Source organism: Heptranchias perlo, chromosome 27 (assembly GCF_035084215.1).
Source record: "Heptranchias perlo isolate sHepPer1 chromosome 27, sHepPer1.hap1, whole genome shotgun sequence".
Classification (NCBI taxonomy): Eukaryota; Metazoa; Chordata; class Chondrichthyes; order Hexanchiformes; family Hexanchidae; genus Heptranchias; species Heptranchias perlo.
The window spans coordinates 8371579-8395432 of record NC_090351.1 but is presented as its reverse complement, the minus strand read 5'-3'; the positions used below and the strand labels follow the sequence as shown (position 1 = coordinate 8395432).

Genomic DNA, 23854 nt, shown 5'->3' with positions numbered 1-23854 from the left:
GGATCAGCTGCTTGTAGGAAAATCCGCATCGGAGCAATGGGAGTCTTTCAGAAGGGAGATTGAGACCATACAATGGCAACATGTTCCCGTAAAGGTCAAGGGTGGTTCCAAGAACTCCAGGGAACCTTGGATGTCAGGGGATATACGAGAATGGATTAGGAAAAAAAGGAGGGCTTTTGGCAGATACAAAAGGCTAAAGACGGACGAAGCCCTAGAGGAGTACAAAAAGTGCAGGGGGATACTTAAAAAAAGAAATTAGGAGATCAAGGAGGGGCCATGAAATAACACTGGCAAGCAAAATAAAGGAAAATCCTAAGATGTTTTATAAGTATATTAAGGGTAAGAGGATGACTAGGGAAAAAATAGGGCCCATTAGGGACAAAAATGGCAATGTGTGTGTGGAGCCGGCAGATGTAGGAGGGGTTCTAAATGAATTTTTTGCATCTGTTTTCACTATGGAGAAGGACGATGTAGACATAGAAATACGGCAGGGGGACTGTGATATACTCGAACATATTAACATCGAGCGGGAGGAGGTATTGGCGGTTTTAGCAGGCCTAAAAATGGATAAATCCCCAGGCCCGGACAAAATGTATCCCAGGCTACTGTGTGAGGCAAAGGAGGAGATTGCGGGGCCTCTAACACATATATTCAGAACCTCTCTGGCCACAGGGGATGTGCCAGAGGACTGGAGAACCGCTAATGTAGTACCATTATTCAAGAAGGGGAGTAGGGAAAAACCGGGGAACTACAGGCCAGTGAGCCTAACATCAGTGGTAGGAAAATTATTGGAAAAAATTCTGAAGGACAAAATTAGTCTCCACTTGGAGAAGCAAGGATTAATCAGGGATAGTCAACATGGCTTTGTCAAGGGAAGATCATGTCTGACTAATTTGATTGAATTTTTTGAGGGGGTGACGAGGCGTGTGGATGAGGGTAATGCAGTGGATGTGGTATACATGGATTTCAGTAAGGCCTTCGATAAAGTCCCCCACAGGAGACTGGTCAAGAAGGTACGAGCCCATGGAATCCAGGATGCCTTGGCACTTTGGATACAAAACTGGCTTAGTGGCAGAAGGCAGAGGGTGATGGTCGAAGGTTGTTTTTGTGACTGGAAGCCTGTGGCCAGTGGGGTACCACAGGGATCGGTGCTGGGTCCCTTGCTGTTTGTGGTCTACATTAATGACTTGGATATGAATGTAAAAGGTATGATCAGTAAGTTCGCTGATGATACAAAAATTGGTAGGGTGGTAAATAGCGAGGAGGATAGCCTCAGTCTGCAGGACGATATAGATGGGTTGGTCAGATGGGCGGAACAGTGGCAAATGGAATTTAACCCGGAAAAGTGCGAGGTGATGCACTTTGGAGGGACTAACAAGGCAAGGGAATACACAATGAATGGGAGGACCCTAGGCAAGACAGAGGGTCAGAGGGATCTTGGTGTGCAAGTTCACAGATCCCTGAAGGCGGCGGAACAGGTAGATAAGGTGGTAAAGAAGGCATATGTGATACTTGCCCTTATTAGCCGAGGCATAGAATATAAGAGCAAGGAGGTTATGATGGAGCTGTATAAAACACTGGTTAGGCCACAGCTGGAGTACTGTGTGCAGTTCTGGTCGCCGCACTACAGGAAGGATGTGATCGCTTTGGAGAGGGTGCAGAGGAGATTCACCAGGATGTTACCAGGGCTGGAGCGCTTCAGCTATGAAGAGAGACTGGGAAGATTGGGTTTGTTTTCCTTGGAGCAGAGGAGGCTGAGGGGGGACATGATTGAGGTGTACAAAATTATGAGGGGCACAGATAGGATGGATACTAAGGAGCTTTTTCCCTTCATTGAGGGTTCTATAACAAGGGGACATAGATTCAAGGTAAAAGGCGGGAGGTTTAGAGGGGATTTGAGAAAGAACTTTTTCACCCAGAGGGTGGTTGGAGTCTGGAACTCACTGCCTGAAAGGGTTGTGGAGGCAGGAACCCTCACAACATTCAAGAAGCATTTGGATGAGCACTTGAAATGCCATAGCATACAAGGCTACGGACCAAATGCTGGAATATGGGATTAGAGTAGACCGGGCTTGATGGCCGGCGCGGACACGATGGGCCGAAGGGCCTCTACCCGTGCTGTATAACTCTATGACTCTATGGCAGTTTGAGAAAGTAGTTAAAAAAGCATACGGGATCCTGGGCTTTATAAATAGAGGCATAGAGTACAAAAGTATGGAAGTCTTGATGAACCTTTATAAAACATTGGTTCGGCCACAACTGGAGTATTGGGTCCAGTTCTGGGCACCACACTTTAGGAAAGATGTGAAGGCTTTAGAGAGGGTGCAGAAGAGATTTACTAGAATGATTCCAGGGATGTGGGACTTCAGTTACATGGATAGACTGGAGAATCTGGGGTTGTTCTCCTTGAACAGAGATGGTTAGGAGGAGATTTGATAGAGGTATTCAAAATCATGAAGGGTCTAGACAGAGTAGATAGAGAGAAACTGTTCGCATTGGTGGAAGGGTCACAAACCAGAGGACATGGATTTAAGGACATTGATTGGAAAAGAACTTAAGGTGACATGAGGAAAAACTTTTTTACACAGCGAGTTGTTAGGATCTGGAATGCACTGCCCGAGGAGGTGGTGGAGGCAGATTCAATCATGGCCTTCAAAAGGGAACTGGATAAGTACTTGAAAGGAAAAAATTTGCAGGGCTACGGGGAAAGGGCGGGGGAGTGGGACTAGCTGGATTGCTTTTGCATAGAGCCGGCACAGCCTCCTTCCATGCTTTCACCTTTCTATGATTCTATGATTCTATGACAGAGCAGGAAGATGAATTAGAGTCAAATCAGATACAGAAAGAGAAATAAAGATTGGATTAAGAGAGAGAGAAAAAAGAGACAGAAAGGAAAAGCAAGAAAAACATTTTAAAATTTTACATTTGACATTTTTAAAATCTCTAACAATAATTGACTACATGCAGGAATGAGATTGAACAGTTTAAATTGTTCCCATTCTGGGCCAGAGAGGTTGATTGGCTGTGCATTAACAATTATCATTAAAAAGGTATTTAAGCTCTTATTTACCAAACTTAACTTTCTGTGATGAGTTTAATGGACGATTAATGTGAAAATCCAGCAAGTTCTTAAAAATAATGGGGAGGCTGAGGGTGAAATGCCATCTGTACGAAGCAAATGGTGGAGTGTCATAAATCGACCAGCAAGTTCGCAGCTCCCGGCGTATCACTTAATCCCCTGAACTTGCTGGCCGATTTGCGCATTAATAACATCGTGCATCGTTAAGGCACTGTTATTTTTGCAGGAGGATCCGGCCCATTATCCAGTCAGGACCCATTGCAGGCCTTGGCTCAGTACCAGTTGGGTTTGGGACAATCTGAACTTTGTGGAATCTATATCTCCTGGCTCACAAGAACCTTTCCCTCTGCCACCTTTCTATTCCTGTAACTCCATGCATTAAAGCAATGGGACAAAATCAAGAAATCGCGAATGGAATGTGATTGTTGCCAAGGCTCTGAGTTTACACCTGATGGCAGTGGTGAAACAGCACCAGCAACAAACGTGGATTCCCCATGGGCCTGTGCATTGCCCCTTTCTGTTCTCACTCCCCAGGTAATTCATCAATCATCGTGTGTGGATGATGGATGAGGACAACTGGACTCTGACTGGTTCTTTCCCACCAAGGGGCACTGATGCCAACTGTAGTGGGCTCCCCAGCAGGGATCATCTAATTCAGCACAGACCATAGTTGGAACTTTAAACCGTCCTGGTTCTGTATGGCTAGGCACAACACTGGATGCTGCATGTATGCACTGAGTCACTGAGGCGATAATATAATCTTTGCTAAATGTAAATATTTATTTTTGAAGAATCGAGAGATTTCAGAGGCTGTGAGACTGCAAGAACCCTGCAAGGATGGGAAAAGGACAGGGGCCGTTGAGTGATCCAATGGACTATTCCATGGAGTGGCAGAATGCAGGATTGTGCCAACCATCATGCACAAATTAAGCTACCAACCTCAGTTTTGCCAACATGAGAAGGCCACCAGGCAGCCCCTGAAGTAACTCCCACCCTCAGTAACAACGGAAAGGTGGCAGTTAAAATAATGAATCTTGTAGCTGACAATAGCTCCGAGGATACATTCACTGGAGATACATCCCATCAGACTGGACCGCATTCCGGCACAAGCCAGATGGGCTGAATGGCCACCTTCCGTGCTGTATCATTCTACGATTCTATGAATCAAATCCACACCCCAGAGGGGAAAGGATAGTGCGGTGAGCCTGTCAGTCATGTTTCATACTAAAAACACTAGTTAAGAGTTTACACACCCCAGAATTTCTCCAGCTTGGGTTGGTTTCATTGTCTCACATTCACAAACACAATGGACTCCACCCTTTAATTTGATAGCAAAACTATCCAGGACAAAGCAGCCCGCTTGACCAGCAACCCATCCACCACCATAAACATCCAATCCTCCACCACCGGCGCACTGTGGCTGCAGTGTGTACTATCGACAGGATGCAATATAGCAAGTCACCAAGGCTTCTTCGACAGCACCTCCTAAACCCGCGACCTCCGCCACCTAGAAGGACAAGGGCAGCAGGTGCATGGGAACAACACCACCTGCACATTCCCCTCCAAGTCACACACCATCCCGACTTGGAAATATATCGCCGTTCCTTCATCGTCACTGGGTCAAAATCCTGGAACTCCCTTCCTAACAGCACTGTGGGAGAACCTTCACCACACGGACTGCAGTGGTTTAAGAAGATGGCCCACCACCATCATCTCGAAGGCAACTCGGGATGGGCAATAAATGGCGCCCTTGACAAATGGCATGAAAATATAACTAACAACATAACAATATTCTAGTTAAATTCAAGTTGTGCTTTTACCTGTTGAATAGTTGCCCATTCTCCCCGGAGATTCTTGCAGAGTTATAATACGTCCTGCGCTCTTCACTGTCAGCCATTTTGGGGTCTGGAATATGAAATGCCTATTGGAACAGAAACAAGTGAGAAAAAAAAATCAAAGGAAAGGCAATTAGAGTGGTACTTAAAGATGAATTGGTTGTGTGCTTGGAGGCCTTGGGTTTAAGACCCACGATTGCCTTTTGGCCTAGTTGAGTGAGTTCTAGCAGACCTGGAGACGCGAACTGAAAAGACTGGAGTCCCATCTCTGGCAGGAGATGAAGACTGGCATTGATTGGTTTTGCCACTCAAAACATGCTCCGTGATGGCTACTCGTGGGCAGCCACTGAAAGTGGTTATTCAAAGCGCCGTAAGTTAGGCCAATCCTGCCCTTCTGGTCGAATAAGGATGTCTGGCATTGTGTGAGCTGAGGGGAGAATCAAGAGAAAGAGGATGGAAAGTGAAACCTAGTGAGAGTGAAAGGACATCGACTTCAGTGCTGACCACCTCACCTGTGTTAGCCCATCTCTCAATTGCAGTTATTTCCTGTCATTTACTAGATTCTGCATCCAAATAAGGGACAATCACTGGAGAATATCAGTAACTTAACGTTAATAAAACAATTATGAAATAAATTAGTTTGACTGCTACTGCCCCCTAGTGTACAAATGCCACCAATTCTTTGGAACCATGAACCAAAACCCTCACCTCTCGCCATACAGATTACATTTACTGTACTGAATCATTTTTGCTGGAATTGATGTGCAGTCATCTGCTATGCCCCCATTACTGACCGAGCGCATGTCTTCTCTGAGAGTTTACGCCAGTTGCCCGCCCCAAAATCGATCCCCCCCAAAATTCGCTCCTGCGTTTTGGCCCTTCCCACGATCCAGCAGCCGAGTCCCAAGTGCTTTTATTTACATATATTATGGTGAGGGCCAGTGACTCTGCAACTCCGAGCTTCCTGCCTTTACACCCGCAGAGCACCCAGCTTAAGTTAGACTGAGGTCTAGACTAAGGTGCAGCTGTTACCAGGATTGGCTGGGACAGGCGGAAATGGCAAGTTTCCCCTTCGAAGAGAGAAGCATTTGAGTAGCAATTTCTATAGCTGGGAACGACTTGTTTGCAGTAATCTTTTGGGATTCTGCCCACACAGACTGGATTTGCTTCTAACAGTGTGAGACACCAAATGGTTTTCAAACCCCCTCCCCCCCAACACACCACCCCCCCCACCATGCCCTCCCCCAACCCAGCCACAGTGAGGGCTTCTCGGGAACAGGGTATACACTTGTTTGCCATTATCATGGAAGAGGAGCACAGTATGAAGCAAAGGAGAGCCAGGCACCACTTGAGGGTGGACCCCACCAGATGTTATCCCACCCCACCATAGAATATACTGGCAACAAAGGTCATAGGGTGACCTTAGCGAGGAGATGTGTATAAGAAGAGTGCCTTTCACCAAAGAAGCAACAGGGCAGCCCTGCCACCTACTGTGTGAGGGACTGCGGCCACGGTCATCTGCCCGCGCTACTCTCTCAGGCTATTAAGGTGACGGCTGTACTCAAGTTTTATGGCACAGGCAGCCAGGGGTGATCTGTGTAATATCACCCAGACTGCAGTATGGGCAATTGTTCAGTAGGTCACTGCCGACCTTTACAGAAGAGCTGGGAAACTCATCGCCTTTGGACCTCATAGCGAGGCAGCAGGAGATACGACCATCCAATTTTTTGGAACCCTCCATGCTGCTTTGCAAGCCACCAGAAGCCACCCCACCCCCAACTTCCTCAACAGGAAGCATCTCCACTCTTTGACTGTACAGATTGTGTGTGACAACGTGCAAAGGATCCTACACGTCAAGGTGAGATATGTAGCAAGCTGTTATGTTGCATTTAGTCTTTGAAATTTGGTCCTCCCTGACCTCTTCAAGGGAAGAAAATCATGTCAACAGATGGCTTCTGGGTGGCAAAGAATACTGCACCCCCAACACCCCCCCCCACTCCCATGGATATTGACTCCACCAGGAGAGGCCCAAACAACGGCAGAGGTGCACTACTACGAGGCAAACGCCTCTACAAGAGTGGTCATCAAGAAGAACGTCGAGGTCTTAAAGGGATGCCTTCACTGCCTAGACAGTTTAGGAGCAGTTCCGCAGCATGCTCCAGCTCATTCGTCCTACATCGCTGTAGTCTGCCGTGCCCTGCACAACTTTGCAATCCAGAAGGGCCCGAACATGGACATTCCTAGGGAGGTGGCCATAGCTTCTTTGGAGGCAGAACTACATGGAGGAGAACACCACGAGCTGACTGCTACACGGGGCATCAGAATGTATCTCATAACTCTGCCTTTGATACCAGGGCTCCAACTTCTTCTCTCATACCTTCAAATAAAGAAACATTCCTTCAATTGTGAAATTGTGGCATCTTGTTCTCTGCCTCTGTGCCATGCCCTTGTCCCTTCTCTGGCTGCCTCTGCCAGGTTGTTCTGTGTTCGATATTCTTGTAAAGTGGCACAAAAACCGTAGTGAGATCTGCAGTTAAATGAACTGACAGTGAACTGACTGAGCCAAGTGCTGTTCCTTACTTACCTGCTGCCCCCCGCTGCAATCTTCAGCTAGAACCCGCCTCTGAGAGGCTGCACTCTAATTTCCAAGCACCTCTGCAGCTTACTCCCATTTTACACCGGCTTTACACCGAATCATTACTCCAATGGATATGCAAATAAGCTGACCCAGGAAATTCCGGTGTAAATACCTCTGCAGACCATGTGGGGGCATAACTCATCGGCATACTGTGTGGAATTTCCAGGCTATAGCCTGCAGACAAACTCATTACTGACTATGGGGTGGGGGTGCAGTGAGGAAGTTCAGCGGAGGTTCTCCCGATCTCTCGCTGCAGTGTCAGTAGAAGATTGACGGTAATCCTGGAGAAACGGTGTAAACGGCTGATTTTGGCCATTTCCACCACATCTCCAGGGATACCGCCAATCTCCCACTGACGTAACAGTGGGAGATCGGGACGATCCCTGCAGAAATTGCAGGCATACAACTTTAGATAAATGAGGGGTCTCGTCCCCATACTGACACTGGGAGTATGAGTAGCGATCAATAGGACTAAAACAGGGAGGCCTGTTTCTCTCAGTTAAAGGTACATTGCTATTATTGCTGTTGGGTACTCCTATGGGCAGATCTCTCTCTCTGAAGGTTCTGGAGGAGATGGATCAGAAGAGGTTTTCCAGAAAGGTTACACACTCTATTCGGACACGTCCTTACACGGACGCTCGTGTATACAGCGTCAGGGGTACAGGAGCATAGTGCTCATGATACTGGTCTTGGAATCCAGGGAACATGAATTCACATGGCAGTTTTAAAAAAAAATAATAATCTGGAAATAAAAAGCTGGCATCAGTAAAAGTGACCATGAAGCTGTCACAGTGTCGTAAAAATCCAACTGGTTCATTAATGTCCTTTAGTGAAGGGAACCTGCTGCTCTGGCCTATGTGTGACTCCAGAGGCCGAGCCAGATGGGCAATAAATTCCAGCCGTGCCAGCGACGCCCACATCCTGAGAATGAATTAAAAAAAGGTCTCTTATCTGGGCCTGTCTGAAGAAACCTGCCAGCACTGACTGGGATTCACGAAGGACGCCATGGCTGAACACAACCTGACCTAGAGCACAGTTCCAGCACTGTGATGGCTCTGGCAGTGGTTGCAAAGATTACAGCAGCTTTGGACCTGTATGTGACGGGCTCCTTCCAAGCGGATGTGGGACATCTCCGTCACATCGCCCAACCTTCAGTCCAGCACTGTATCGGACGGGTAACCGACATCTCCTTTGGAAAGCAGCCAGCTGCAGAAAGGGACCCCCCAACCCCCAAACTTCAACCACGTGACAGGACTCCCATAAGTGTAGGGCACTCATTGCAGTAAGCTGCAATGTGAGTAAATAAGGAGATAAGGAATGAAAAGTGAAGGATACTAGCCGTGAGCTTGGGGCTGGGCTCCAAAGTTACCCTCCTCCACTCACTCCACATCCATAATCTTGATGGCCCTTTCCTCAAGGATACAAGAGTCATAGCTTTGGTCACCCCTCTCCTGTCTGCCAAGTGTAGCCACCTGTTATGTGCAGCCTTCTCCTGCAAGCATTTATGAAAAATGCCCAGGGCACCAGCTGTCATATGCGGGGGGTGTGAGCGTGCAGCTGGTATAGTGGCTGAGGCTTGGCCCCATTTAACCAACCAATGCAGGCAACACTGTGATACGGCCAAATGAAATGGATGAATATGAGCATGGCCCTGACCTTCTGTGAAATAGTGCCCTGGGATCTTTTACGTCCACCTGAGAGGCAAGATGGGGCCTCGATTTAACGTCTCATCCGAAAGACGGCACCTCTGACAGTGCAGCACTCCCTCAGTACTGAACTGGAGCGTCAGCCTCAAGTCTCTGGAGTTGGACTTGAACCCATGACCTTCTGACTCAGAGGTGAGAGTGAGGCCACTGAGCCACAGCTGACAGCAAGTCGACAGTGAGGGGCAATAAAGGAACTTGGCAAGACAACCAATTACAATGTTGTCACACGTTTGCTCACTTAACCAGGCAACCTTGCATAGGCTGAAAACACTTTTGTTCACCTGCTACCAGGATTATGCCAAATGTGAGATTGCTTTGACATGCTTTGTCACCTCTAACCTTGCTGTTCAAGCAGTACTCTTTATTGAGTACTCCAAGTAAAGCCACCTTTCACTACAGAACCTCGTGCAACTGGACTTCCAGCCACCAGTCTCTGAGTAGGGCCATTCTCTTCTCAATTATTTTACAACCCCCCCCCCCCCCCCGCAAAAAAAACGTGTACACCTTTAAGGGCAGCTGGCAGCCCTTTAAGAGCTGCTGGTGCAGGAAATCCTGCCTCCCGACCTCGGAAACCTTCCCAGCGCATCACATGCTGTGCGCTCAGAGCACCAGCAATTTATGTTAATGAGCTGCCCTTGCGCTATCAGGTCAGGTCAGGTCAGCCTCTCGGAGCAGCAAAGGTCCAGTGCGATGGGACCGCGTTACCGGCCCTTACTGCTTTTGTATCTCGGGGGCATCTCAGGGGGTTATAAAATGGGGGAGGCGGAGTGAGAGAGACAGGAAAGATAACTGAATGGAGTCGGCAAAAAATAGATAGTGCCAGATGGAGAAAGAACACCAAGCAAGAGATTTATCCATTGTTGACAGATCCATCAACTGATTCTCAGATAGACGCAGTGAGCAGCAAAGTATGAAGTTGCCGACTGACATTCAGACTATACAACTGACACACAGGATACAGTGTGCAACAGAGCCAATCTCTGTGAAATTAATATCCCTCTATGGAAAAATTCCCCCCTCTATAAACTCAAACTTTTCTAACTTGTTCAAGAGCCAGATGGCTCTCTGCAATCGGTGCTGGAAGGGACTGCGAGTTTGTTACAAGATTCAGGAGACTCTCGTCAGACTCCAACTGTGAAGGGAGCCATGTCAATCGCCTCCATCTGCCAGTTAGAGACCGATAAAGAACACTCGAGTGAATCACTGCTTCAGGGAGTTATGTCTCTGCGATGCTCCTTTCTTACTGGATTCTCAAGAATTCATGTCCACATGTAAACCTGATGAAGCCATTCCACATCCTGATTACACTGTGCCTGTGAGAGGCATAGATTGATCCATTCAGGCATGGCTGTGCCCACACTGCGAGCAACACAGGTGTCAGGCTCCTCTCGAGCTTTCCCGCGTGACTCATGTCAGGTCAGCCAGTATGCAGTGCGGTGCTGCATATATCAGGTCACTGATACACTGGATGTCAAGGCATTGTAGAGGGTGCAGAGGAGGTTTACTAGAATGGTACCTGGGATGAGGCACTTTGGTTATGTGGTAGAGACGAGAGAAGCTGGGATTGTTCTCCTTAGAGCAGAGAAGGTTAAGGGGAGATTTAATAGAGTAAATAAAGAGAAATTGTTTCCACAGGCAGTAGGGTCAGTAATCAGAGGACACAGATTTAAGGTAATTGGCAAAAGAACCAGAGGGGAGATGAGGAGAAATTTATTTTACGCAGCGAGTTGTTATGATCTGGAATGCAGGGTGGTGAAAACATATTCAGTAGTAACTTTCAAAAGGGCATTGGAGAAATATTTGAAGGGGAAAACATTTGCAGGGCTATGGGGAAAGAGCAGGGGAGTGGGGACTAACTGGGTCACTCTTTCAAAGAGCCAACATAGGCATGCTAGGCCAAATGGCCTCCTTCTGTACTGTATGATTCTATGATTCTATACCAGGGTCTAGAACTTTTCCACCATGACGGTGACCATCAGCAAGAGAAAGCTCCTCGGTCAGCTTCCCAAGAGTGTAACGGCTCAATGATGGAGCCCACGTAACCATGCGGGCTCCTTGCACCAGTGAGGTTACACTTTCTTGCAAATAGTAGCGACTGTTGCGCTAGCCTGGTCATTGTGCGTGGGGGAGGGGGGTTGGTGCTTGTTGTCCAGTGGGTGGCCCAACAAGCATTGAGCTGGATCCTCTGGAATTGCAAAGGGAGTTGTGATCCTTGTGGTCTCCTGTAGATCCCACAGGATCTACACTCACTAATGCTCAGGACAATTGGTCTTCAACTGGTTCCTTTTGGCTGCAAACCCCATTCTTGGCCCTGATCCCCTACACCTGGAGTGTCCACAATTGGGGCCCATGGTCACTTGAGGCTCTTGAGCCCTGGCAATCCAACCTTCAAAGTCCAGTTCTGTTTGTGCTTATATTTTTTACTAACTGGTTTGTCCCATTCGAATTTTGTTGGCCTGGAGGTTTAGAAAGGACTGCTCCTGATGCTATTGCCCCATTGATGGATAAGTCCTAACTCAGAACACCGAGACCAGTTGGTATTGACAAACTGAGATCTGTACAAATTAATCGGAACATGGATTGAAACTTTATAGGTGACCCTCCCCCTCCAAGGCTCCATGGTGCACACCTATCCACCCCACGAGGACATAAAGCTTGGACGACAGTGCCGTACATAACGGGTTCTTCACCATTTTGAGCTACCTCATTCCCATCTCTTAAACTGCTAACGTTTATCTTTTTCCCCCAATATGTAACAACTGCACATCCTTCCCAAACACTTGCCTCAGTCCCAGCCTCAGAATGCACCCCCGCCCTCCACACTAACTGAACCAGTGTGGCATTCTCCATTTCCCTCGGCAGCTGGGGCCTACTAGGAAGTGGGTTGAACTGCTGCTAACCCATTCCACATGAGACCCGGACAGCAAGCAGAGAGAGGAATCCTTCATTGCGACACCATGAGCTGCATTTGAACTCAGGACCCAGAGATGAAAGGCCAATGTGCTGAACCTGCTGCAGTATAGAATCATAGAAAGTTACGGCACAGAAGGAGGACATTCGGCCCATCATGTCCGTGCCGGCCAAAAAAGAGCTATCCAGTTTAATCCCACTTTCCAGCACTTGGTCCGTAGCCCTGTAGGTCACGGCACTTCAAGTGCACATCCAAGTACTTCTAAATGAGTTGAGGGTTTCTGCCTCGACCACCCTTTCAGGCAGTGAGTTCCAGACTCCCGCCAACCTCTGGGTGAAAAAAATTCTCCTCAGCTCCCCTCCAATCCTTCTACCAATTACTTTAAATCTATGCCCCCTGGTCACTGACCCCTCTGCTAAGGGAAATAGGTCCTCTCTATCCACTCTATCTAGTCCCATCATAATTTTATACACCTCAATTAAATCTCCCCTCAGCCTCCTTTGTTCCAAAGAAAACAACCCCAGCCTATCCAATCTTTTCTCATAGCTAAAATTCTCCAGCCCTGGCAACATCCCCGTAAATCTCCTCTGTACCCTCTGTAGTGCAATTACATCTTTCCTGTAATGTGATGACCAGAACTCTATGCAGTACTCAAGCTGTGGCCTAACCAATGTTTTATACAGTTCTAGCATAACCTCCCTGCTCTTATATTCTATGCCTCGGCTAATAAAGGAAAGTATCCCATATGACTTATCTACCTGTCCTGCGACCTTCAGAGATCTGTGGACATGCACTCCAAGGTCCCCCGCTTCCTCTACACCTCTCAGTATCCTCCCATTTATTGTGTACTCCCATGCCTTGTTTGCCCTCCCCAAATGCATTACCTCACACTTCTCTGGATTGAATTCCATTTGCCACTTTTCTGCCCACCTGACCAGTCCATTGATATCTTCCTGCAGCCTACAGCTCCTCACTACCAGTCCCCAGGGCTAAACAAAAGATCAGTTTAAGGTGAATGTAGACCATCAAGATAATCTTAAAACAATATGGTTAAAAGAAGATGAGAAAAGTTCTTACACATTTAAAGGGATTGTACGCTTACCATGAGCTGCTTTGGAATGACAGCGATGCTCACCCTTCTACGAGCTGTACTCTAGTAAACAAGAGAGCAAAGTGTTCAGAGTTTAACTGCAGGCTTCAGAATGGATCCAGCTACTTGAATCAAACATAGGGAATAATTTGCTATTGCCATGTATCTTGCTACACGATCCTAAGTGTTGTAAAGGGAGATGGTTATACATTTACCTCAGTCTTTACTTTTTACTATGGTACACCTATAAATCCCCCTACAGAATCATATCATGAAAGGAATGCCCTATGTATGCTGAGATGGAATATATCTGACTGCCCCAGGACAGAATGCAAAGGCCAACAATACAGGCCTGAACCAACCTTCGCGGTCTCTTTACTGAGTTACAGTCAGCGCAGGTCCTAAACGGGGCACCTGGGCAATGGACTCAAAAGTCTGCACTCCAGTGAACTCCAGAAACTCTACCATTGACACATATATCTCCACTCTGTTTCTTTCTCCACAGATGCTGCCTCACTTGCTGAGCTTTTCCAGGATTTTCAGTTTTTATTTCAGATTCCCAGCATCCGCCGTATTTTGCTTTTGATTATATATTCATGTTGCTTCATTCTAGGGTGAATAAACCAAAGCACCTCTTAGAGGGTGCATGAGTTCAACTAATGTGCCGTGGCTCCAGTGTAGGGCCACTATAACTGCCTCCAGTGTAGGGACACTACAACCGGCTCCAGTGTGGGGACACTACAACCGCCTCCAGTGTGGGGACACTACAACCGCCTCCAGTGTGGGGACACTACAACTGCCTCCAGTGTGGGGACACTACAACTGCCTCCAGTGTGGGGACACTACAACTGGCTCCAGTGTAGGGACACTACAACTGCCTCCAATGTGGGGACACTACAACTGGCTCCAATGTGGGGACACTACAACTGGCTCCAGTGTGGGAGCAGTACAACTGGTCCCAGTGTGGGAGCACTACAACTGGTTCCAGTGTGGGAGCACTACAACTGGTTCCAGTGTGGGATCACTACAACTGGTTCCAGTGTGGGGGCACTACTACTGGTTCCAGTGTGGGAGCACTACAACTGGTTCCAGTGTGGGAGCACTACAACTGGTTCCACTGTGGGAGCACTACAACTGGTTCCAGTGTGGGAGCACTACAACTAGTTCCAGTGTGGGAGCACTACAACTAGTTCCAGTGTGGGAGCAGTACAACTGGTTCCAGTGTGGGAGCACTACAACTAGTTCCAGTGTGGGAGCACTACAACTAGTTCCAGTGTGGGAGCACTACAACTGGTTCCAGTGTGGGAGCACTACAACTAGTTCCAGTGTGGGAGCACTACAACTGGTTCCAGTGTGGGAGCACTACAACTAGTTCCAGTGTGGGAGCACTACAACTAGTTCCAGTGTGGGAGCACTACAACTGGTTCCAGTGTGGGAGCAGTACAACTGGTTCCAGTGTGGGAGCAGTACAACTGGTTCCAGTGTGGGAGCAGTACAACTGGTTCCAGTGTGGGAGCAGTACAACTGGTTCCAGTGTGGGAGCACTACAACTGGTTCCAGTGTGGGAGCAGTACAACTGGTTCCAGTGTGGGAGCACTACAACTAGTTCCAGTGTGGGAGCACTACAACTGGTTCCAGTGTGGGAGCAGTACAACTGGTTCCAGTATGGGAGCACTACAACTATTTCCAGTGTGGGAGCAGTACAACTGGTTCCAGTGTGGGAGCAGTACAACTGGTTCCAGTGTGGGAGCAGTACAACTGGTTCCAGTATGGGAGCACTACAACTATTTCCAGTGTGGGAGCAGTACAACTGGTTCCAGTGTAGTACAGTACAACTGGTTCCAGTGTGGGAGCAGTACAACAGGCTCCAGGGTGAGGGCTGCACAATTGCTTCCAGGGCTTCCTGGGCTTAGGTATGGCTGAATCATCCATGTCCCATTTTCCTGACTGTTATGGAATGACTCCTGTGTGGGCATCAGCTGAGGATAAGATCAGGCTTAACTGTAATGTTTCAGTCGAATTGCCCACAGGCATTCAGTGTCCACTCTCACAGGGTCATTGGGGCGAGCACCAACAACATAATAAAATGTCCCAACTTCACATGGGAGAGAACGGTCATAGAAAAACTAGGAGAGGTAAATAAATGCGCAGTCAGAAAGATAGGTCTCAGACCCTAGACCGAGCTGTGCCACCAAATGAAGTGCATGATATGGAGGGCGGGGGGGTTGGAGCTTAGAAAGGAGAGATGGTGAGCGAGAGGAGGGCTAAAGAATCCTTTCGTGCTATGTTCACACTGCGCTACCAGTTCCCATAAAGGTGCGAGCAGAAGCCTGACATTCACTGGTTCACCACTGGTTCGTTGTTATTTAATTGCACGAGGCAGAGTGCCTGCATACAACTCAAACACGTCAATGCCCGCTGCCCTCTGACCTCTCACTGCCCAGGCGCACGTTAAACACCATCTGCTCCCTCAGCTGCACCACATCAGAAGGTTTCAGCCTCCAGTGTGCCAGTCACCCTCCAAGACACACACCATCCCGACTTGGACACATATCATCGTTCCTTCATCATCTCTGGATCAAAATCCTGGAATTCCCTTCCTAACGGTGCTGTGGGAGAACCTTCACCGCACGGACTGCAGCGGTTCAAGAAGGCGGCTCACCACCACCTTCTCAAGGACAACTAGGGACGGGCAATAAATGCCGGCTTTGCCAGCGATGCCCACATCCCAAGAATGAATTTTTTTAGAAGTGCAGATGCTGTCCTTTGGGAGTCCAATTGCCGCCTACATTCATTGCCTCTATTCCCAGGGAGGTGGCTCGGTGACTCTGAGGCTAACTCGCAGAAATCAGTGACTTGGAATGGGCCGTACCTTCAGTAAAAAGGGCACCAAAAAAGGAACCGTCTGCCTCCTCCAGCCCACGTGACACAGACAACTTGCTGGTTTTAACCAGTATAAGATTTCTGGTGCAAGCTGATGCCTTGAAGCATGAGGCTGACTCACAAATGAAAATCTCCCACCTAGAATTTGCCCAACGTTGACAGCAGTAGTTCCACATTGAGCATGGATGCAGAACTACTAGCTCTGCACTCTCAGAGGAGCATGCTTTACCATATCACCTTGATATGTTTCTATTGTCCAGGCTGGTCCTACGGCCTGCTCTAAGCGAGATGCACAGTTTAATGCACAAACTGTGGGCAGATTTGTGCCATGCGGCCCATGCCTTTGTGGAACTGGGCTGGGACTGCCCGCAAATTCTTTCCTATAGGAATACAAAGACTTTGATCCCACCAAATTAATAACACATATAACATTCCTCTAAATGCCATTTGAATGAAGTCATTAACCCAACAGATTAAAACAGTGGATGGAGGAATTTCAACTATAACTCGCTGGGTGCTAACATCACACGGCCGGATATCAACCCAAAAGAGTTTTATAGTGAATTACCAGGAGCAAGGAACGCAAAGATCAAATTTGCCGTTATCTATTGCCTTTCTAAGTCTTCATTGCCAGAGGTGTGATCACTTCCTCCTACATTTACCATATTTAAGATAGCTTTGTGGTAACGAACCCGGGCTGCTGATTTACCTGATGTATAGCTCTCATCATTTGATGCTTATTTCGGAGGTCGCCATCATCTGGAACAGAGTACATTACAGTGTTTAGAAACCTGGATGTTCTAAATGTTACTGTGCTGCTGGAGAATAAGGTTGAACCAAAGCTCTGGTATTATGCCGGAGTGGAGCTTGTAGTTTGAAGAATGTGGTAGGGTCATGGTTATGGTATTGGACTAGCAATTCCCCCTCACAGTTTCCTCACTATTGACCTCCACTGCCTTGGACAGTCTGTTCCTCACGCTCTGTATAAGTAGATGGCCAAGAGTCTTCACTTCTGATGCCTCTGCAGCCCTGACCCAGTTTCCTGGGTTGAGCTTGATCGGGTATGCATGCGTGGTGAGCTCCCGGTGGGACTCCTGCTCCCAAGATGGTCAGTGGCCAGTTGCAAATTCCCGGCGTTGCTGCATGGGACCACTGCTGCAGCACCGGAAGAGGTGGCCAGGCAGCTAAAGAGGCAGAAGCGCCCTGCAGATCTGCACAGCGGCTGCCGTGTGGGCCTTGGCAAAAACTGAGGCCTGCAAAGCAAGGTAGGCGGGGGCCAGAATGGAGGAAGAGGAAGCAGCTACATGGGGCTGCCCCTCCATTGAGGGGACCTCAGGGCCGTTACTGTCACGTCCTTCGGGCCCCACTGGCCACCTTCCCCATGGAGGTCCTGGGAAGCGGTGGTAACACAGGCGGACGCAAGGAAAATTCACCGAGGACCTGGGCCACTCCAGCCCACTGGCATGTGGCGGGCTTGGAAGGAATGGCCAGTGAGAATGCCAGCGGGGGAAGGGAAACGCAGCCCGGTTAGTGAGGGGGTGCTGTTGGCCTTCGACGCCATCTCACCCGATTTTGGGAGGGAGGGGATCGGGAAAGAGAATCCAGCCCGATAAATCTAACTGGTCTGTGCGCCTTCCCTCTCCTAACTTTGAGCCCATGTCCCCTGGTTCGGGAGCTTGCAGGGATCTCAAACATATTATTGGGGTTCCCTTCATCAAAGTCCCTTGAGGACCTGGAATACTAATGATATGTGCCCTGTTGTGAGAGGCTGTCCTACCTCGGATCTCTGCGAAATGTCTGTTCCTGGAGTTCTGCTGAATGATTTTCTTCATCTCCTGGAGCTCTGCATGTTCCTTGGCGTGCACACATTTCAGATTCTCCACGTGTTGGATCATCACCTGCACACCCCGACTCATTCGTGCTTCCTGCAGGACACAGCAACACATAAGGCGGCGATTCCACGATCCTGAGCTTCCAGCGGGGAGCCAGGCCGCAGGGAGCATGCGTCGGAGGCTCAGGGCTATAGTATTGTAGCCACGTCTCTGATCCACGCTCCGTGTGAGATGGAAGTGTAGAACTGTCCTATTATTACAATGCATGCTCCAGCAATGCTAGTTAAGCATACAATGGTAAACACTAGAAGTTCAGAGCAGAGTGGGGTATCTAAGTATCATGTAATCTGCTCATGAACACCCCAATTTCATCTCGGGGTGTGTTTGGAGCAGGGCGGGAAACTCCCCCAAAAGTTCAGCGCAAGGCCGGGGCTATTTTGTTCCCGAGCCTTGCTAAATAGTGCTGAACTGTCGCCCACCCAAAGCTGGTGGGAATGATGTTAACGCTGGTGGGCGGGAGCGGGAATTGGGGCGGGAGCCAGACGTCGCCGGGGGAGCCTCGGAAACGGTCCCTGGCATAAGGTTAGTGCGGATAGAAGAATTGAGTAAGGGGTGATCTAATTGAGGTGTTTAAGATGATTAAAGGATTTGATAGGGTAGATAGAGAGAAACTATTTCCTCTGGTGGGGGGAGTCCAGAACAAGGGGGCATAACCTTAAAATTAGAGCTAGGCTGTTCAGGGGTGATGTCAGGAAGCAGTTCTTTTACAAAGGGGAGTGGAAATCTGGAACTCTCTTCGCCTAATTAGCTTTTGAGATAGGGGGTCAATTGAAAATTTCAAAACTGAGATTGATAGATTTTTGTTAGGCAAGGGTATTAAGGGTTACAGAACCAAGGTGGGGAAATAAAGTTAAGATACAGATCAGCCATGATCTAATTGAGTGGCGGGACAGGTTCGAGAGGCTGAATAGCTTACTCCTGGTCCTATGTTCCTATGATGGGGGGGCGGGTTACCAGTGCTGGGGGAGAGAGGGAAGGCTGGGGTGGGGGAGATCCAAGGATTCCTTGCGGAGCCGGGAGGAGTACTCCTGCTCCTCCTAGCTCATAAGGAATCCTCCCAGGTGGGCTGGCTTAAAATTGGAGCTGAAAAGTCCGACCTTTAAAACAGAACCCCATTCTTCCACATACTTCCATGTCTCATGGTAGTTACTTGGGATGATTAAAGCATTCAATTAATTCCATGGGCCGCAAAGCAAATGGCAGTACTCAAACCTTGATCCCACCTCCTGGCCTGTCCCTATCCTGCTTCCTGACCACACAAGCAACCCAACATCAAATTGATTCTTGTTGTTCAGGAGACCTAAGGGTAGAAGTTCTGGCCAGCGAATTTCAAGCAAGAACACTCAACGCTTTCAGTACGACTTGTGTGCTATTTTTACACAGGCGTTAACCCATTTCAAATAAAATAGAATAAACTGGTTGACGCCTGTGTAAAAATAGCACTCACGGGAATGTAGCACAAGAGTAAATGAACTTTGCCACTCAGAATCCCCGTTCATGTTGTGTAGGGGAGTTCTCCCCGGTGTCCTGGCCAATATTTATCCCTCGACCAACATCACTAAAAAACAGATTATCTGGTCATTATCTCCATTACAGTTTGTGGGACCTTGCTAAGCCTAAATTGGCTGTTGTGTTTCCTATGTTGTAACTGTGACTGCACTTCAAAAATACTTAATTGGCTGTAAAGCACTTTGGGACGACCTGAGGTCATGAAAAGCACTATATAAATACATTTTCTTGCTTTCTTTCTTGTGTACAATCACAATATACTGCTAAACGGTTGCTGCACAATTTGTGCATCAGAATTTCAGCCAAGGAGGAGAACTCTGTTACAATTCCAACAAATCCAAGCGTGGACCCTGTGAGATTCTGTAGCAGTCACTGGATGCAACCTCTGTCCCGCACTATCTGAAGGCAAGGCTCCATTGGCCTGACACAAAGTAGTTCTGTTCAAACCCACCCAAAACTTTATCAATTCATAACCATATCTCTCAAAACTTTATCAATTCATAACCATATCTCCCAAAACTTTATCAATTCATAACCATATCTCTCAAAACTTTATCAATTCATAACCATATCTCCCAAAACGTTATCAATTCATAACCATATCTCTCAAAACTTTATCAATTCATAACCACATCTCTCAAAACTTTATCAATTCATAACCACATCTCCCAAAACTTTATCAATTCATAACGATATCACCCAAAACTTTACAAACTTTGCAAAGTAATACAACAGATCTGAGGAAGGTACCAGGGAAGGAATATTGGGCTGGAGGCCCAGGACTGGCAGGAGGGAAGGAATGTCAGGCTGGAGGATCAGGGCTGGGAGGAGGGAAGGTTTCCCTCCCCAAGTGACACTAGGATTCTTTACCTCCTGTTACTGCTCCAGATTTGAATGCCATGCACGCTCTGGTGGAATCTCGTGATCTCATGAGCTCCTGCCATTGGAGCAGCAACAGGAGGTAGGAGTCCCGGAGAAGGGGTGTGGAGCAAGTTCTAAAATAGCACTGTGCTGATTTTTATCCACAACAGCAGATGCTGGTAAGTATGTGGGACTCCTGGTACCGATACTGATAGTGGCACAGGTCTACTAATGGGAGCCAGGTACAGAGTCTGGTGGAGCACAGAACTGCAACCTCAACAATTGACAATGTTACCAGTCTGGTATTAGAGTCCATGGGACTGACTGTGGTACAGGTCTGGTTTTGGAGTACCTGGGACTGACTGTGGACCAGGTCTGGTATTGGAGTCCCTGGGACTGACTGTGGTACAGGTCTGGTATTGGGGTCCCTGGGACTGAACGTGGCACAGGTCTGGTCTTGGGGTCCCTGGGACTGAACGTGGTACAGGTCTGGTATTGGGGTCCCTGGGACTGAACGTGGTACAGGTCTGGTATTGGGGTCCCTGGGACTGACTGTGGTACAGGTCTGGTATTGGAGTCCCTGGGACTGACTGTGGTACAGGTCTGGTTTTGGGGTCCCTGGGATTGACTGTGGTAAAGGTCTGGTATTGGAGTCCCTGGGACTGAACGTGGCACAGGTCTGGTATTAGAGTCCCTGGGACTGAATATTGTACAAGTCTGGTATTGGAGTCCCTGGGACTGACTGTGGTACAGGTCTGGTTTTGGGGTCCCTGAGATTGACTGTGGTAAAGGTCTGGTATTAGAGTCCCTGGGACTGAATATTGTACAAGTCTGGTATTAGAGTCCCTGGGACTGACTGTGGTACAGGTCTGGTATTGGAGTCCCTGGGACTGAACGTGGCACAGGTCTGGTATTGGAGTCCCTGGGACTGAATATTGTACAAGTCTGGTATTGGAGTCCCTGGGGCTGAATGTGGTACAGGTCTGGTTTTGGGGTCTCTGGGACTGACTGTGATACAGGTCTGGTATTGGGGTCCCTGGGGCTGATAGTCCTACAGTTCCCTGACAGTGACATTACTACAGATCCAGCACTGATACTAGCACATAAATCCAGTATAAATTGCACTGCAGCAACTCGCCAAGGCTTCTTTGACGGCGCCTTCCAAACCCGCGACCTCTACCGCTTAGAAGGACAGGGGCAGCAGGTACATGGGCACAACACCACCTGCACATTCCCCTCCAAGTCACGCACCATCCCGACTTGGAAATATATCGCCGTTCCTTCATCGTCGCTGGGTCAAAATCCTGGAACTTCCTACCTAACAGCACTGTGGGAGAACCTTCACCACACGGACTGCAGCGGTTCAAGGAGGTGGCTCACCACCACCTTCTCAAGGGCAATTAGGGATGGGCAATAAGGACATAAGAACATAAGAAATAGGAGCAGGAGTAGGCCGTACGGCCCCTCGAGCCTGCTCCGTCATTCAGTCAGATCATGGCTGACCGTCAACCTCAACCCCACTTTCCTGCCCGATCCCCATATCCCTTGATTCCTCTAGAGTCCAAAAATCTATCCATCTCAGCCTTGAATATACTCAATGACTCAGCAACCACAGCCCTCTGGGGTAGAGAATTCCAAAGATTCACAACCCCTTGAGTGAAGAAATTCCTCCTCATCTCAGCCTTAAATGGCCGACCCCTTATCCTGCGACTATGCCCCCTAGTTCTACACTCTCCTATAAATGCTGGCCTTGGCAGCGACGCCCACATCCCATGAATGAATTTTTAAAAATACACAGGTTGGCAATCAGTAATAATACGCACAGATAATTCATTTAAAGAGTGCTCCTTATATAACTGTAACAATCCCGCACACACCTGGTGCACTGCTCCCAATATCTCGGAACTGCTGGCCACTCGTGTGATCGAGGTATCGATGATCTGAAGATTCCGCTCCAGCTGTTTCAGAATCTCCTGCCGTCGTCTATCCGTACAGACTGCCTTCAGTTTCTGAACAGGATCAATCACAGCTGTCAGCCTCTGAACATCCTCATCTGGATGGGTACAGCAGCAACAAACCTTCCAGCTCCTGTCTCCTTTCTCCCATGTCCTGCAGTATTACTTTGTACCCTCCAGCTCCTGTCCTTTCCCCATTACCTGCAGTATTACTTTGTACCCTCCAGCTCCTGTCTCCTTTCCCCAGTACCTGCAGTATTACTTTGTACTCTCCAGCTCCTGTCTCCTTTCCCCAGTACCTGCAGTATTACTTTGTACTCTCCAGCTCCTGTCTCCTTTCCCCAGTACCTGCAGTATTACTTTGTACTCTCCAGCTCCTGTCTCCTTTCTCCATTACCTGTAGTATTACTTTGTACCCTCCAGCTCCTGTCCTTTCTCCATTACCTGTAGTATTACTTTGTACTCTCCAGCTCCTGTCCTTTCTCCATTACCTGTAGTATTACTTTGTACTCTCCAGCTCCTGTCCTTTCTCCATTACCTGTAGTATTACTTTGTACTCTCCAGCTCCTGTCCTTTCTCCAGTACCTGCAGTATTACTTTGTACTCTCCAGCTCCTGTCTCCTTTCCCCATTACCTGCAGTATTACTTTGTACCCTCCAGCTCCTGTCTCCTTTCTCCATTACCTGCAGTATTACTTTGTACCCTCCAGCTCCTGTCTCCTTTCTCCATTACCTGCAGTATTACTTTGTACCCTCCAGCTCCTGTCTCCTTTCCCCATTACCTGCAGTATTACTTTGTACCCTCCAGCTCCTGTCCTTTCTCCATTACCTGCAGTATTACTTTGTACCCTCCAGCTCCTGTCTCCTTTCCCCATTACCTGCAGTATTACTTTGTACCCTCCAGCTCCTGTCTCCTTTCCCCATTACCTGCAGTATTACTTTGTACTCTTCAGCTCCTGTCTCCTTTCTCCATTACCTGCAGTATTACTTTGTACTCTCCAGCTCCTGTCTCCTTTCTCCATTACCTGCAGTATTACTTTGTACTCTCCAGCTCCTGTCTCCTTTCTCCATTACCTGCAGTATTACTTTGCATCCCTCCAGCTCCTGTCTCCTTTCCCCATTACCTGCAGTATTACTTTGTACTCTCCAGCTCCTGTCTCCTTTCTCCATTACCTGCAGTATTACTTTGTACTCTCCAGCTCCTGTCTCCTTTCCCCATTACCTGCAGTATTACTTTGTACTCTCCAGCTCCTGTCTCCTTTCTCCATTACCTGCAGTATCACTTTGTACTCTCCAGCTCCTGTCCTTTCCCCATTACCTGCAGTATTACTTTGTACTCTCCAGCCCCTGTCTCCTTTCTCCCATTACCTGCAGTATTACTTTGTACTCTCCAGCTCCTGTCCTTTCCCCATTACCTGCAGTATTACTTTGTACTCTCCAGCCCCTGTCTCCTTTCTCCCATTACCTGCAGTATTACTTTGCACTCTCCAGCTCCT

General features: G+C 48.2%; 1 protein-coding gene across 3 annotated transcripts in view; it reads right to left on the bottom strand.

Annotated features, from left to right (window-relative positions):
• The window catches only part of si:ch211-163l21.11 (inositol 1,4,5-triphosphate receptor associated 2), a 79021-nt gene that overhangs the window by 24366 nt on the left and 30801 nt on the right, over nucleotides 1-23854 (bottom strand). For all 3 annotated transcript variants that reach the window (XM_068007277.1, XM_068007278.1, XM_068007279.1), the window contains exons 9-13: nucleotides 22282-22413; nucleotides 17920-18067; nucleotides 16852-16901; nucleotides 13272-13322; nucleotides 4900-5000 (exon numbers count right to left, since the gene is read on the bottom strand). In XM_068007277.1, the coding sequence (XP_067863378.1) occupies nucleotides 4900-5000; nucleotides 13272-13322; nucleotides 16852-16901; nucleotides 17920-18067; nucleotides 22282-22413 (482 nt within the window). The remainder of the gene's footprint in view (nucleotides 1-4899; nucleotides 5001-13271; nucleotides 13323-16851; nucleotides 16902-17919; nucleotides 18068-22281; nucleotides 22414-23854) is intronic.